Source organism: Ovis canadensis, chromosome 8 (assembly GCF_042477335.2).
Source record: "Ovis canadensis isolate MfBH-ARS-UI-01 breed Bighorn chromosome 8, ARS-UI_OviCan_v2, whole genome shotgun sequence".
NCBI lineage: Eukaryota > Metazoa > Chordata > Mammalia > Artiodactyla > Bovidae > Ovis > Ovis canadensis.
Genome location: NC_091252.1, coordinates 71,061,914 through 71,079,637, shown reverse-complemented (window position 1 = coordinate 71,079,637; position 17,724 = coordinate 71,061,914). Strand labels below are relative to the sequence as shown.

Sequence of the window (17,724 nt, the reverse complement as noted above, 5' to 3'; positions counted from 1 at the left end):
TGTTTTGTTGTTGTTACAGTGTTGGCTGCATATTTTGTGTCCCCAAAGAACCCATTAAGGTGTGCACTCGTTTCAGAGCCCGAATCCTCATCTTTAATATTGAAATTCCTATCACTAAAGGATTTCCCGTAAGTTTCAAAATGTTTGTTACTGTTTTTATAAATTCACTGTAACTTTGTCCTAAGAAGTGGTAACTATCTTTATAACTGATGATGCTATTGTTATTTCCAGCTACCATTGTATTACTCTAATCCAGAAAAATAAGAAATTAGAATTTGAAAATCATGTTTTGCTTTTTATTTTGATCCATAAGTCGCATTTATTTTCAAAGAGGAAGTGAGAAGAAATTTAATAATCAATAGGATACAAACTGATGATAGTAAAAGAAATTCATTTAAGGAAATTAGTAGATACTTTTTTGCTGAGTTCTAAAGATTACTTCTTACATTGTGTCTTTGTTTTTTTAAAATTTTGGAAAACACAATAATAAAAACAATAATATTCTGTAATTGCATAACCTAGAAATATCTACTCTCTACATTTCAGAGTATTTTTTTGTGTACATTGGTATCTGGTATATTCTGGGGATACTTGACATAAGGAAACTTTGTGCTGAAACTGTGAGGTTGGTTTGCAGGTCATCATTGACTAGCACCATTTGAACATACACGTTTATGGGGAAAGGGATGGTGGTGGTGGTGTAGTCGCTAAGTCATGTCCAACTCTTGTGACCCCGTAGACTGTAGCCTGTCAGGCTCCTCTGTCCATGGGATTCTCCAGGCAAGAATACTGGAGTAGGTTGCCATTTCTTTCTCCAAAATCAGCTCTACTATGGATCTATATATTATATTGATGGATCTATAAATTATGTATATATGGATCTGTATATGTATAGATGGATCTATATATGTGTGTGTATGTCTATATAGGGTTTCCATGGGATTGCAAAGAGTAGGACACGACTGACTGACTTTGACTCACTCACTCACTCGTGTGTGTGTGTGTGTGTGTATGTGTGTGTGTGTGTGTGTGTGTAAAACCATGGATCAATATACTATATTGTTACTTATCCAGGAAAGGTCTTTGTTTTATGTGTAATTTTTTTTTCAGATATTTGGGACCATGCTCTGTTTATAGTTTGGTACCTTGCTTTTGCTGTTTAACAAATGGCATTTTTCCCACTAGACTTATCTTTCTTTTCTTGATCAGCTTATATAGTACAGGTCCTCCACGACAATAAAAAATGTTTCTCAGTGGAATTAAATGGCTTGCCTTTGAAAATGTAGACAGATCATTTTCTCCATTTGATGCATCTCTGAAATAAAAGTAAGGCAGTAATAGTAATTGACCTTTAAACTTTATTTAAATTAGTGATAGTATTTTAAAGATTGGGAATAAATTTATTTAGCTCATTTAAATCTATTTTATACCTTTGCACCTTTATTTGAGATAAATATATGCTTTGCTATAATTCTTTATAATTTCTTTGTAAACTTGATCTTATGAAAGTATATTTGTAAGGTATCATTTAAGCATTTTAGTTTTATAATCATATTTCATTTCTCCCATGCTAAAAAAAAAATAGGAAAAAGTTTCTTTCCAAATACTTGATTTTTAAATATTCAGAACTCACATGTTGATAGGAAAGAACTTGCTGTGAGTGACTTGCACTCATTCTTAGAAAGCAGCGTGCCCAGTGAGGAGAAGCTGGAGAGGTTGGTTACTGTGTTTTTACTCAAGCAGCGATAATCTTTGCCAGTGGAGAGGTAGAGCGGTCAGGAAGTCAGTAATTACTTTGAATAGTAATATTGTCTTCCTGTGTGCTGCAGCTTTTTTTATGAATTAAACGTTTTTCAGTGCCGCTTTATGAGATTCCACTCACATATGTTGATTTACAAATACCGGGATAAAATTTGTCTCACAAAACAATGGTCACGTTTTGTCATTTAATCCATTCTCTGTGGGAAGAAACTCACAATTTTTAAGTTTAACCAAGAAAAGGCTTCCTGAGCAATTAAAATATCACCGTTTAGGGACTAGTTCTTTAATACATATTTTTTGTTTCTCTTGTTTATATGGTAAACTCTATATATTTAAGAAGGAAAAAACATACAAATGGATTAGACTTTAAATCTCATGTTTTGATTTTTATTTTTTTATTGTGATAAAATATCTATAATGGAAAATTTACCATTTTATCTCTTTTAATACAGTTCAGTGTCATTAGAGTATATTCACCTTGTTGTGTAGCCATCGGCATTATCCACCCCTAGAACTTTCTCCTTATCCCAAACTCTGTACCCATTAATTAGTCACTCCTACTATTATACTGTCTCCCATCCTCTGGTAACCACAGTTCTATTTTGTTTCTCTTGAATTTGCCTGTTCTACATCCCTCGTGTAAGTGGAATTATACAATATTTGTCCTTTTGTGTCTGACTTGTTTCACTTAACATAATGCTTTTGAGGTTCATCCATGCTGTAGCGTGTATCAGAGTTTTGTTTCTTTTTAAGACCGAATAATATTTCATTGTAAATCTATACCACTTTTTGTTTATCCATTCATCTGTTGATGGATGTTTGTCCTGTTTCCATCTTTTGACAGATGTAAATGATGCTTCTATGAACATCAGCATACAAGTATCTGTTTGAGCCCCTGCTTTCAGTTCTTTTCGGTATATATCTAGGAGTGGAGTTGCTTGATCATGTGGAAATTCTGTGTTTGACTCTTGAGGAGCCCCTAAACTTTTCCACAGCAGCTATAACCAGTTTTGCATTCCTACCAGCAGTACACAAGGGTTCTGATTTCTCCTCTGCCTCGTCAACAGTTATTTTCCTTTCTTGTGCGTGGGGGGATGACTTTTTGTTTGTTGTTTATAATAGGTAAACTAATGATTTTGAAGGGTTGTATCATTGTGGTGTTTGATTTGTCTTTCCCTAAAGGCTATTGATGTTGAGCATCTTTTCATTTTTTAAAAATATATTTTAGGTTTTAATTCCATATCAGTGTATCATTTGCAGATACTCTCTTCCATTCTGTGGGTTTACTTTTTACTCTTATATTCTTTGATTCACAAAAACCTTAAACTTTGCTGATGTCCAGTTTATTAACATTCTCTTTTTCTTTTTTGCTTTACTTTTGGTGTCATATCCAAAAAGTCATTGCCAGACTCAACACTAAGATTTCCCCTTCTGTTTCCTTCTAAGAGTCTCATAGTTCTAGTCCTTTTATTTAGGTCTTTGCACCATTTTGAGTTAATTTTTGTATATGGTATAAAGCTTCATCTTCATTTTGTTGGATCTCGATATCCCATTTTCCCAGCTCTATTTGTTGAAAAGACAGTTCTTTTCTGTTAGTGGTTTTGGCACCATTATTGCTGCTTAACCTATTTGATACTAATTTCCTTACATGTGAAACATGAGAAATAATAGCTAATATATAAGGTCATCAGTTAACTTCAGCTTTACCATGTATTGGGCACCACTTTGAAATAACATTGTCTGGTTTTCCTCAGTGACAAGGGACCTGAGGCTGGGGATATGGGGGTGGAGGGGTGGGAAGTGTTTTTACAGGACTTGTCCCAGTTCACATGCCTAGAAAGTGTGGAGTAAGGATTCAGATTCAGGTCTGCCTGACTTCAGAGCCTGTCTAAACATCCATTTAATACTTTAGTCTCATTATCCAACAATGAATAATACTACTGCTGAATGTTACACAGTTTCGCTTCCCTCGTTTTTATGATGAAATAGTTCACATTTGCTGAACATCTGCTGCACCAGGCACTGTCTCTGATGTTATTTCATTCTCATCATAACCCTGTAAGGAAGGTTATGTAATTTACCCACGTTTCCACCGTAGTGGTGGAGGAACGATTGGAACTGCTTCTTATGAACTTACCCCTCTTGAGTTAAGGGACAGCCTGAGAGTGGTGGGGCTTCAGGGAAGCAGCTGGAGATCCCGTGACTCCAGGCAGTAGTTCTGAGGCTGATGTGATGCAGTGTGAGTGCCAGAGTAGAAGGCCAGAGATGCTGCAGCCAACAACTTTTTTGTGTTACAATTCTTTTTTTAGGTGCTGTTACACTACCAAACCGTCAGTGAACCCGCTGTTATTAAAAGATTGATTAGTGTCTTAAACAAAAGCACTGGTGAAGTCACAAAGAAAAAGCCTAAGTAAGTGTTTTAATGTGTAAATAACCAGCACAATTTATAAGTACATTTCTTACAGATGAATTCATTTGTATAATATTTCTTTTTGTGATAAGTGAATTCTCTTTGTGATAAGTCTATTTTAACTTGTTCCAGAAATCATTTTTTTAAAGGACTGGATGAAAACACAAAAACAAATATTTAAGCTCCTATTTTAGGTAGGAATGCTTGATATAATTTCTGTTACATATGATAGTGATGGGTGTGAATTGTAAATAAAAATGTAAATATAAGTTTTTATTTAACTATCAAGACCTAGATACCGATGATGTAAAGATGAAGGCATTTAAAAAAATCCGTCTTACATTTTTGAAGATGAGTTTGATTTATGCCCAGCCACTTGTCCCAAATTCCAACTGATTGTTCTTCTATACTATCTTGTTACCCCCTCCTGAGAATCTTGCCCTGTGCTAAGAATGCCTCAAGGAGAGAGTGACCTACACAATACTTTTTCCCACCTGGGAAGTATCCTTTTTTCCTCCTTAAAGTCACCTGGTGCCTCGGGCTGAGGTGATGACAAGTCGGTCCCTTCTGATTACCGTTAGTATCTGTGTCTGCATGTGGACAATTCCCCTTTGGCTGGGATAGGCTTGGGATTTTTCAGAAGAAGTGCTTCCTGAGAACCTTGAGTTTCTTACTCTAATTCAACTAAAGACTGACCACAGTTTGGCTTGGCTGCTTCAGCATTGGGGTTTTCCTTACTTCAGCCCTATGGGGAATCCCACCCAAAATCCCCTTTTTTAAGTCCTGGGGTATTCCTCCTCATTTGCACCTGTGTAAGAGGCCGAGGTGGTTAGAGGGTTAATTTAGGGTTGGTTGCAAGTAGAAGACAGAACTTCACACTACTCTAACACCCATGTTTGTTCTCAGTTAGTTAGAAAAAGGAGGCTACTTAACCCCTCTTTTAAAGATAGTTCTTTATTTTTAACCTGAGTCTCTAGCTTCTAGCATGAGTGCCTGCCATAGCGTACTGAGAATTGTCATAGAACTAATCATGACTGATGCTTCTTGAGGACCACTTTTTTGTTGGTTCTGTCATAAGTGCTTTTGTGTGGTTTACATTCTCAGCTACAATATGAATCAAGCATTACTATGTTTCCCATTTTTTAGATAAGGAAACTGAGGCTTAGAGAGATTGTATAATGTGTTCAAGATCACAAAGCTAGCAAGTGGCAGGCTCAAGATTCTAATCCAGTCAGTTTGTTCACATAAATTATATTTTTTGCCAGGAACTAGGCTGTTGGACTGAGATAAAAGTGATTTGGAAAGTTCTCAATCTGATACTGACTCATCAGATCTAATCCTGAATTTTCCTCTCCCTGCTCCTGCTGCAGAGTCCTAGTTCAGTGATGCTGACGCTAGGTCTTAATATATTATCATGCTAGTTTTTCCAATCACCATATCTGTAGCTTTGTCCTTTTATTTTGCACCAACATCATTTACCCTTTCTGCTTTTCTTCTACTTCAAGCATGTTGTAGACTCAATTGATTTATATAGGATGGAGTCAGACTTTCTAGAACCAGACTTAACTGCAAATTATGAATATGTTAGATGTTCACCATCCTAACAAATGGGACCTTAAGCTGAAATTGCCCAAAACCAATGTTTAGAATTTTTGGCATACTTTTTTTGAAACCTTGGTTTATTCTATCTTTCTGTCCCTAAAGCAATCTTTCAGAAGGGGAGTTTTTGATTGCTGCCCTCTAGCCTTCTAGAATACATCAGAATTGAATTAGAGAATGTTTCAGAATGTCCCCTTTGGGTTCTACTTCTTTTAGTAAGCTGATGGGGCCCATGCACAGGGATTTTTATTTGTTTGCTTATTTGTATGGAGCTGTTTACAGTCAGGCCTATGCCTCATCTGCCTTCATTTCCTACAAACAGCATGTTGTGGAAAAGTCTTATGTGTTTTTATCTTGAACCTCTGTTAAAGAACCACTGTTCCCAGGTGAGAAAAGAGAGAGGAGGGAAGGAGAGAGAACGCTCAGGTAGTGTGTTGGCACTAGGAAAGTGTCCTCTTTAAAGATAACTTTTTAACACATAATCTACCAATTAGAACTTTACTGGGGAAGGCATAGGACATTGCATTCCACTTTTAAAATGCAAATGCATCATTTTCTTTAATTTCATGAGGAAATGAAAGAGAAGGCTTTTGTGCAGAGGTCCTGAGTATTTTAGATTATAGGATCCTTGAAGGGGTAGAGTTGTATTTGGAGGATTGTTTAAAAAAATATGTGTATATGTATGTATGTGTGTATATATATATGTGCATACACATGTATGAACTAGCTAATATTTCTTAAATCTAGAACTACTCTTCTCATTTCTTTCAACCAACCACCCCAAATTTAAAAGCATATGTTTTCATTTAAAGAAATTAATAAATCCCTTTTTTCTTTTTAAGTTTTTTTAAAAACTAAGTTGATTTAGAGATGGAATGTGAAATGTTTATTTTGCAGGTTTTAATTACATTTTTTACCTCTATTAGATATCCATTGGTTTCTTTTACTTTTCATAATAGATTGTTGACCAAAGGCCAGAATGCATTAGTGGAGCTACAGACACAAAGACCAGTGGCTCTTGAGCTGTACAAAGACTTTAAAGAGCTGGGGAGATTTATGCTGCGCTACAGTGGTTCTACCATAGCTGCTGGTGTAGTGACTGAGGTATTTTAAAGTGACTGATTATGTGTCCATGGTTATTATGTCTTTTCTTTTTCTACTTTTAAGAATGATTCCTGAGATTTTATGGCTTAAGGGGAACAGTTATGATATTAGAACAGCATTTTAAAAATTATATTAAAAAATTAAAAGAATGATGAGAAGAAAATGTTTGGTCTTAGATCTTCTCATAATAAGACTTCCAGATTATCTTCTCCACCAGAAATGTTGCTCAAAATTAAAGGAAATCCATTGAAAAGTAGATCTGTAAGTATGCAATACAAATCATGAAAATACAGACTTTAAGAGTCAATGAATTGGGGTAGTGGTTTTGTTTAACAGAAGCACCCTCATTACTTTTTTTCTTTAAATAACTAGCTCTTAATGCATTCATTCAGAAAGTTCAGTTAACATACCAGTAGTGTTTCTGAAACATACCTAATCTGTAAGGATAAGGTAGGTACAGCTGAGTTTTGGAGAAGATAACCAGAAATGAACGAGAATTTCATTAACTTTAATTTTCTTCCACAGTATGATATGTTAATATAGATCTTATGAATACAAGCATGCCTCATTTTATTACACTTTGCAGATATTGCATTCTTTCAGAGATAAAGGTTTATGGCAACTTTGCCTCAAACAAGTCTATACGTGCCATTTTCCCAACAGCATTTGCTCACTTCATGTCTCTGTTTCACATTTTGGTAATTCTTGAGATGTTTCAGACTTTTGCATTATTTGTTATCTTTGTTGAGCTTCCCTGATGGCTCAGATGGTAAAGAATCTGCCTTAATGCAGGAGACCTGAATTCAATCCCTGGGTTGGGAAGATCCTCTGGAGAAGGAAATGGCTACCCACTCCAGTATTCTTGCCTGGAGAATTCCATGGACAGAGGAGCCTGGTGGGCTACAGTCCATGGAATCAAAAAGAGTTGGACACAACAGTGACTTTGACACTCACTTGCATTATATTTGTTATGGGTGTCTGTGATCAGTAATCTTTGATGTTGCTGTTACAAAAAAAAACTATGACTACCCAAGGCTCAGATGGTGATTAGCAATTTTTAGCAATGAAGTGTTTTTAAGTTAAGGTATGTACATGTTTTTTAAAACATAATGCTATTACATTCTTAATAAACTATAGCATAGTATTAATGTAACTTTTCTATGCAGTGAGAAACCAAAAAAAAAAATTCCTATGACTCACTTTATTGTGATTCTCACTTTATTGAAGTGGTCTGGGATCAAACCCGCAATATCTCTGAGGTATGCATGTATTTTTAAAAGGGGCTTCATTACTTCTTATGATTGTTTTCTGCATAAAAATTACTCACTTCAGTTAACTGGATGGATACTTTTGACACGGGCTTCATGTTGCATCAAAATTCAGTTATACATACCTGTGTCATAGAAGGCTCTGGAGTTCAACATAAGCCCAAGTTTGAGTTATTACTCCACTAATTCCTAGCTGCAGAAGCACAGCATTTCTCCTGTCATTGATTCATCTATGAAAACAGGGTAATAGAATCCACTTTCTGGAGTTGTGAAATGAAATGATCTGTATAAAGCACTTGGCACAGTGATTGGCATTTAGAAAGAGTTCAGTAAATGTTACCTAATATCTTTGTCATTAGCCTTGCATTTAATTTGTCAAAATATTCTTTATAAAAGAGCATTCTAAAAATAAGATGCAGTTTCTTGTGGAAAATTATGGAGAGATTATAGAAAATCTCAAATAACATGACTAGGAAAGGAGAAAAGTTGCAGGAAAAACAAAAAGTTCTATCTGATACAATGATTACTCCACTGCCATTTTCCTTTTGTTTGCTGTTGGTGGTTCCTTTTGTGTAATGTGATTGGTTAAATTATAGCAAATACTTTTTTTTTCTTTTACAGATAAAAGATTGATGGGTCAGAATTTCTACCATGTTTCTAAATGTAATGAGATAGCTAATCTCCATTTTGAAAGACTCCAGTGACTCAGTTAAAGCAACAATGTGCAATTGATATTTTTTTTAAGTGAGAGAAAAAATTAAAGCTATGATCAACCACAAAGAAGTATTCATCAGCTCTACAAAAATTTCAAGTTGCCAACTGACAAAGAAAGGCTAATACTGCACTTTGATTTTAAAAACTAGCGTTTTCCTTTGAAATATTAGTAATGGATTTACCTTACTGAGATTTATGGAAGCTATCAGCAATATGTTAGAAGACATTGAATCATCATGAAGTGAACTCTACTTCCAGCCAAACTACAAATGTTTACAGTTTTCTCTTTTGATTTCAACTCTACAAGACACATTTTTAAGGAAAAATAGCTAAAATGGATTATTGAGGTAGTTAATATTTGAGCTGAATAGTTTTTTAGTTAACTCTAAGGAAAGATTTGTTGAAGGTTATAATTAAGGCGTTTGGTGTTGAGCATAAGAGTGTTCTTCCTTCAGCAAGCAACCGTTTGAAAGCTTAGTTTGGAATTAGTGGAAATTGTTCCTTTGGTAACAGAGATAATATTTAAGATGTAAAGCTAGCTAATAAAATGTCTTAGTTTGAGCATAACAGCAAAACGTGTTGTGGTTTCATTGATGTTTATGAGATTTCCATGTAGGACTTGGGTTTTATGGAATCTTTTTCGCCTACGAGTTTCCCGACTCTTTCATGTGAATTCTTGCTTTTTATCCTAACAGAGCAAATTTAATCTCATCCATTTCCAACCATAACTTTATTTTTCCCATTCTCACTTCCATAATTCCATGTATAATGACTTCATCTTGTATACTGTATAGATTACAAGTCCCCTATGAGTAAGAGTCTTGTTTTTCTTTAAAGTTTGAGCAGACTCCAAGATATATTTAGTGAACAAGTATTCGTTGAGCTCCCTTCTGGGTACAGTTGCTTTGGAGTAGATCTTGTCCTTAACTGAGCCTGGGACCCTGATCTGATGGACCATATGATAGAATTTTTTTTTTAATTGGGAAATGATATAATTTGTATATTGATGGCTTACCATATTCAATAGCATTTCTTCTTTATTGAAGAGTAAGTCTAGTAAGATGTACAGACCATAAATGTGCTGCTTGGTGGACCATCATAAGATGAGCACATTTTTTTTTACTGAAAAATATATGTGTAGCTGTCACAAGAGTAAATGTAACTGAGGCAAGAAAGTGTTTTGTTTATACACTATGTTAATCAGAAATTTAACAGATACATTTGACAGAATGGCTCAGCAGGTGAAGCATCTGCCTGCAATGTAGGAGACACTGGAGACGTGGGTTTGATCCCTGGGTTGGAAAGATCCCCTAGAGAAGGAAATTTCTACTCACTCCAGTATTCTTGCCTGAAAAATCCCTTGACAGAGGAACCTGGCAAGCTACAGTCCAAAGGGTCGCACAGGGTCAGACAACTGAGTGACGAAGCACACTGTGGATAATCTGATGGAAACCTAACTTTAAGTGAATCAAGCGAAAAAGAAAGACTAGCAGAGCCCTGGTTTTTCAGCAGTAGCCCTGGCTTTCAGCCCTGGCCTTGCTTGAGTCACAGAGTCATATAAAAACTTATCTGTACTCTCCCTTTTCCAGTGTGGGTTTTATCCTCAGACTCCATACGGAACCCCTGTAGTTCCACATTTAGATCCTCAGACCCTCCATCAAGCACACAGACAGGCTAAAACGTGTCTTTTCCAGAAGGCCTAAAAACATCTTACCATTGACTGTAATTATGTTTAATTTCTTTCCTTGGAGCATCCTTTGGGTATGATGTAAATCTCATCCAAAGCACATAGCTGAGGATTGTGGAAGGGATGGAAGGAAATTCAGGATGCTATGAGGAAGGGGAAATGGATTGGGGAGTGGAGGCGGGGGTGGGATGCAAAAACACATCTGCTCTGTATCATATATAAGGGCACGATAGTATAGCATTAAGAATTTTAAGTAAAAATTTAGCATAAAACAAGTAATAGTAGCAGTAGTAGAAATGAGTTTATTTCTTCATTCAGTTGTGATGAAGTGATCCTTTTATTTACATTATGTTTATATGAATTGTTGTTGAGGGGGTGGTGATATTAAGAGGACCCACTGTGACAGGTTAGTGACAGGGTGTCCAGCAAGCATGCCCAAGCTTGGTTTGGTCTGAAATCCTTCCCCTGAGACTTACCCATACAAAATAGTATGTTCATGTTGGGTCATTTTGCTTCAGGTACTTCTTGTCTCTGCTTCTCCTTCCTGTTTATGGTCACTCTTTCTTCACACAAGTGGCTTTGTCATCTTATCTCAACTCTTCATGGGTCTCCAGTGGATCAGTTGCCTGTTTGGTAACCAGGCTTGAAAAGATTTCGGATCCACAGTTTGACTTGATAGTGTTTTCCCACACATTCATTCTTGAATTTTAGAAACTCGAATATTGGTTTAGAAAACAACTTCTGGACATAGTCCTTTTTTTCTCCCGTGAGTACACAAACTAGTCATTTTAAGCGTTGCTAAAATGTAATCATTCACTCTGGAAAATTTGGAAAATAAAGAAAAGTGGAAGGAAGAATAAAACTGACCTATAGTAGTATTGCCGAAATATTATTGCTGCTGACGTTTCGATGTATTTCTTTTCTGTCTCTCATGCATACTTTGGAGTTGTGATCATTAGGCTCTTTTCATTTTATAACGTAATCAAGAATTTTTTTGATAGAAATATTGCTTTAAAATTATTTAAAAATATAAAATTACAAACATCAGTGTATAGGAGTTAGTCAAGATTATGGTCTTATTGAGTTACTAAGTCGTGTCTGATTCTTTGCAACCTCATGGACTGGAGCATGCCAGGCTCCTCTGTTCTCCGCTATCTCCCAGAGTTTGCTCAAATTCATGTCCGTTCAGTTGCTAAGACTATCTAACTATCTCATCCTCTGCCACCCCCTTCTCCTTCCCTCAATCTTTCCCAACATCAGGGTCTTTTCCAATGAGGAAGCTCTTCTTATCAGGTGGCCAAAGTATTGGAGCTTCAGCAACAGTCAAGAGTTATAAAAAGCTTCTAGATAAGAAGACTCGATAAAAATTACTGGGTCACTGTTTTCCAGCTTCCCTCTAAAACATCCAGAGAAATCTGTAAATACAAAAACATTCCTTCTTTCCTCCTTAGTGTGAGTTTGTCTTATTCCAGGCACAGAAGAGAGCTCTGCAGCTTAGGTCTTTGTGGGACTGACAGTTCAGCCAGGGGGTTTTGGTACTACAAACTGCAAGTGAGAATTAATGTATGAAGGCATTTAGGAAGAATGCACCCTAAAAACAAGGCAGGAGGGACTAGGTGAAGAGGGACTAGGTTAACACTGAAGTAAGATTGTACTTAACATAAGAGAGCCTCTTGTGTTAAAGTAATCCAACCTGTAAACCACAATCTCCGACCAGTTCAGAATTAGTGGAGGGAGACAGGTCATGTTTTGCATTGGCAAAATCATCCACGAGGGCAGCTTTTAGACACAACAGCAACTTTAAGATCCCACCAACACTGAAAACCATCCTTGAGAACCCACCCACCTCCAGCAACAAGAGCCACACCAGTGAGAATCTTAACAGTGGGGCCATAGCTGGCACAAGTCAGTAGAACCACACTGACATGAGGACCAGTCCAAGCGGCAAGACGAGGCCAGCAGCGACCCTTGTTGAAGATACTCGGAGCCCTTCTTAGAGGGCCTAGGATCTTGCTGGCAGAGCAAAAGTAGAACGGATCAAGTAATTTACAGCTTGGTTCTTTGAAAATTCCAAAGGTATTCGAAACTTTTAAAAGGAAAAAATAGAGACTCACTAGGGATGAGATGAACCATGTAACCATGTGTGATAATTAATCAGAGCACTGTGGAACATTAGCTCCTGATCCTGTGTTCCAGCTTATCGCCCCTTTCTCAGGGAGCCCCTGGCCTCTAAGTAGTATAAGGAAAATGGGTTACTATTAATATGTGCTTCCATGGGACCTGTCTCTCCTTGGGATACTTTCAGGGTTCAATTGTATATTGATTTGTATGATTAGTTTTTGTTTTCTCCTTCCACTGAAATGTAAGTTCCAAGAGGAAAGAGACCTGTTTTCCTTCTGATTCTGTTTCAGCAACTGGTGTGGTCCTTCTTACGTGCAATTGTTAAATGCATGAAAGAATTAATCCTGGTGGTAATGTTGTCAATGATTCTCATTTCTTTGCACCTGTATTGTCAGAGGATTACAAGCTTTTGTTTCTATTATAATGCTGTGTGTGAAGGGGCTATTTTTTTATAGTGAAGGAAAACGAAAATCTGGTAGAAGCAAACTTGAAAGCTGCTCTTGTCTGCCGTCTTGTCTGGTGAACCACAGCCCAAATTTGATGTCTTTCCTAAACTGGGGTGACCCTCTTGAGCCTGGAATGTTCAAATGTGTTTGCATTTCAGAAAGGTAATGAGCAATCAACTGGCTGCTGGGGATTCTCTTAGCTCTCAGGTGAACTGTAAGATGGAGTGGGTAACTGACAGGTTAGTACTTCCCAGTTCTGGACTTGGGTATATTTCTGTTTATTTAAAGATGATTAAAAAATCACGTTTAATATATAACAGACCTGCAGTTAAAATCTGTAGTAACTGAGCACATGCAGACAAAAACCTTTCAGGCGGATTGCAGGACCCAAAAGTTTTCTTTCAATAACTGGTACATGGTATCTATAAGATGTGAGGAGATATTGATTAGTTGAGAAAAGGATCAGGACAGGTTAGAAGAGACTACATGGAGCCTAAATCGTAATAGCAAAATTTAAATATTCAACGAAGCCTGTAACATAGATAATGGTTGCAGGAAAATTGATAGTACAGAAGTTGTCCTTGAAAACCACCCCTAGAATGCAGATAAGTGAAAATAATGAACAGGAAAACCCAAGATTGCACCATATTTTATGTAAAACATCACAAAAGAATTACAACCAGATTAAATAAGCCTTGGGAACAATACAAAATTCTCCCAAAATTCATCTTCAAAGAAACAAAAAATTAGCCTTAGATTTTCCTACAATACTAAATCCCAAAATACAAAAGGACACAGAAGCTAAATACATAAAATTTAAAGGGACTGTAACCCACACATTGTTATTCAGCTATGACATTATTTATAGGTTGGGGTAAGGATCTCAAAAGATGTCCTGGGAGAGGGGTGAGGGATTGGGGAGGCAGGATTTAAAATGCTGAGATCATAAAGAGATAGCTCACAATTTAGATTGGGGATATTATGGTAGACAATTCCTTAGCAAGTATGTGGTGATGCCCATCATTTATGGATGTCATCAAAGGCCACAGGACACAACTATAGTCAAAATTATTTTATTGACACTTGTCACAGTCAGAGACCACACACCGTGGAGTCTAGGTACTTCACAATAAGAAGGTGTAAAGAATTGAGCACATGCAGGTAATTAGAAGGGAGGGCTCAAGTGAACAACGGTTTCTTCTGGATTGGGCACTGTCAGAAAGGGGAGTAATTCTGTAGTTGATCAACTTTCATCTAGGAAGTAGAAGAAGGGAATAAGGTAAAGTAGCAGCAGTCATCTGTGTTAGCCTTAGAGGGAGATGTTAATCTGCTCAGGCGTGTCTAGTGTTCCTTAACTCACTTCATCAGGAGCGCAGAATAACCTTGTCTGATGTCCCAGATTTAAGAATTAGCAGTGTCCAATAGGAGAACACCATAGCCCAGCTGTGAGTGCCAGGTCAGCTTTTAGCTTTCAGAAGATCCCACTTCCCTTATATTGAAACCAGTTAAATTAATAGTGAAATAAATATGGTAACACTATTTACAAAAGCCAAGACATGGAAACAACCTAAATGCCCATCGACTGATGAATGAATAAAAATGTGGTATGCACGCATGATGGAATATCACTCCACCATAGAAAAGAGTGAAATAATGCCCTTTGCAGCAATACAGATGGCCCTAGAGAATATCATACTGAGTGAAGTATTAAATAAGACAGCAAAAGACAAATGTCATATCACTCATGTGAAATCTAAAAAAGTGATACAAATGAATTTATTTACAAACAGACTCACAAAACAAACTATGATTACCAAAGGGGAAGATGGGGAGGGATGAATTGGAAATTAACAGATACACGCTTCAGTTGTTCAGTCATACCTGACTCTGCGGCCCCATGGACTGCAGCACGCCAGGCCTCCCTGTCCGTCACCAACTCCCGGAGTCCACCCAAACTTGTCCATTGAGTCGGTGATGCCATACAACCATCTCATCCTCTGTCGTCCCCTTCTTCTTCCGCCTTCAATCTTTCCCAGCATCAGGGTCTTTTCCAATGAGTCAGCTCTTTAAATCAGGTGGCCAAAGTACTGGAGTTTTAGCTTCAACATCAGTCCTTCCAATGAATATTCAGTACTGATTTCCTTTAGGATGGACTGGTTGGATCTCCTTGCAGTCCAATGGACTCTCAAGAGTCTTCAACACCACATTTCAGAAGCATCAAATCTTTGGCGCTCAGCTTTCTTTATAGTCCAACTCTCATATCCATACATGACTACTGGAAAAACCATAGCCTCAACTAGAGGGACCTTTGTTGACAAAGGAATGTCTCTGCTTTTTAATATGCTGTCTAGGTTGGTCATAACTTTCCTTTCAAGGAGCAAGTGTCTTTTAATTTCATGGCTGCAATCTCCATCTGCAGTGATTTTGGAGCCCCCCAGAATAAAGTCTGCCACTGTTTTCCACTGTTTCTCCATCTATTTGCTGTGAAGTGATGGGACCGGATGCCATGATCTTAGTTTTCTGAATGTTGAGCTTTAAGCCAACTTTTTCACTCTCCTCTTTTACTTTCATCAAGAGGCTCTTTAGTTCTTCTTCACTTTCTGCCATAAGGGTGGTGCCTAAGGTTATTGATATGTCTCCTGGCAATCTTGATTCCAGCTTGTGCTTCTTCCAGCCCAGCGTTTCTCATGATGTACTCTGCATATAAGTTAAATAAGCAGGGTGACGATATACAGCCTTGACGTACTCCTTTTCCTATTTGGAACCAGTCTGTTGTTCCATGTCCAGTTCTAACTGTTGCTTCCTGACCTGCATACAGATTTCTCAAGAGTCAGGTCAGGTGGTCTGGTATTCCCATCTGTTTCAGAATTTTCCAGAGATTATTGTGATCAAAGGCTTTGGCATAGTCAATAAAACAGAAATAGATGTTTTTCTGGAACTCTTGCTTTTTTGATGATCCAGCAGATGTTGCCAATTTGATCGTAAAAGGCTTCCCATGTGGCGTTAGTGGTAAAGAACCTGCCTGCTAATGCAGGAGATGCAAGAGATGCAAGAGACACAGGTTCCATCCTTGGGTTGGGAAGATCCCCTGGAGGAGGGCATGGCAACCCATTCCAGTGGTCTTGCCTGGAGAATCGCATATACAAGAGGGATGGTCCATAGTCCATAGGGTCACAAAGAGAAACAACTGAAGCTACTTAGCAGCATATATAAAATAGATAAGCAGCAAGGTCATGCTGTGTAGCACAGGGAACTCTATTCAGTATCTTATAATAATCTATAAGGGAAAAGAATCTTAAAAAGAGTAGACATCTGAAACTAACACGACATGGTAAAGCAACTATACTTCAACATAAAAAGAAACTGTTTTGGGGCTTCCCTGGTACTACAATGAACAAGAATCTGCCTGCCAATGCAGGGGACATGGGCTTGATCCCTGGTCGCGGAAGATTCCACGTGCTGTGGGGGAACTAAGGCTGAGAGCTGCAACTACTGGAGCACGTGTGCCTAGAGCCTGTGCTCCACAGTAAGAGAAGCCACTGATGCCAGAAGCAATGCACTGCAACTAGAGAAAGCCTGCATGCAGCAACAAAGACCCAGCAACCAAAAATCAAATAAGCAACAAAAATGCCATATTAAAAAATTAAAAGGGAAGCTGTTCTCCAGTCGGCTTGGCAACATAGCTCCTTTTAGTCCGTCACATTCCCTGCTTAACAGTGACATGTAGCATCTTTTCACAGCCTCATTAGCCTGCTCTGTTCGCTCTGCTGTGAATTGCTTTTTCCTTTCCTTTGCTTGGGGCTTCTCTGGTGGCTCAGAAGGTAAAGGCTCTGCCTGAAATGCAGGAGACCTGGGTTTGATCTCTGCGTCAGGAAGATCCCGGGGAGAAGGAAATGGCAACCAGTATTCTTGCCTGGAGAATTCTGTGGACAGAGGAGCCTGGCAGGCTAACGTCCACAGGGTCATAAGGATTTGGACACGACTGAGAGACTAACAGTTTCACACTATCCTTTGTTTGTCTTTTCTATGGGGTTGTTCATTTCTCTTACCTATTTGCAGAAATGCTTACATCACGGACATGAATCCTGGTTGTGTTATACACATCATGCGTAGTTTTGGCTGATGTTATTATCTTCATAGCATGTCTGGGGAAGATGTTGCTGCAGCGACCACCCTGGTTTCAGGATGGACAGTGTAGCGACAAGACAGTCAAGGTAGAAGATGGTGGGTGGTGGAAAGAGAGAGTCTGCCCTCAACCACCTCTGATGGTGAAGACACTGACGGATGCACTGAGGAAAAAGCAGGCAACTTGGAGACAAAATGACTGTTTACCCTTACCAACTATGCCATTTGGGACTTCACTTCTCTGAAGCTGGCTTTTCTACAAAAGAGGGGAAATTTGCTTTCTATAGGTTTTTGTGTGGAACAAATGAGTAAATTTGTTCAGGGCCTGGCACTATCGGTCTGGTACCCAATAACATGATACAGACAGATGCCTTTTGGCTATTTTGAAGGATCATGAACCCATAGCTGATGCTACTTTAATATATTTTTATTATCCATTTGTCATAATGTCCTGGTCAGCTGTGACATACTTGGGAACTCTTCATTCAA

The 17,724-nt window shown here is 37.9% G+C and overlaps 1 protein-coding gene across 2 annotated transcripts in view; it reads left to right on the top strand.

The window, feature by feature from the left end:
- HBS1L (HBS1 like translational GTPase) overlaps window positions 1–9,423 on the top strand; it is an 87,087-nt gene extending 77,664 nt beyond the window's left edge. For both annotated transcript variants that reach the window (XM_069599276.2, XM_069599277.2), the window contains exons 15-18: window positions 20–128; window positions 4,071–4,171; window positions 6,730–6,874; window positions 8,764–9,423. In XM_069599276.2, the coding sequence (XP_069455377.1) occupies window positions 20–128; window positions 4,071–4,171; window positions 6,730–6,874; window positions 8,764–8,775 (367 nt within the window). In that variant the 3' untranslated portion in view covers window positions 8,776–9,423. The remainder of the gene's footprint in view (window positions 1–19; window positions 129–4,070; window positions 4,172–6,729; window positions 6,875–8,763) is intronic.
- The last annotated feature ends 8,301 nt before the right edge of the window (window positions 9,424–17,724 follow it).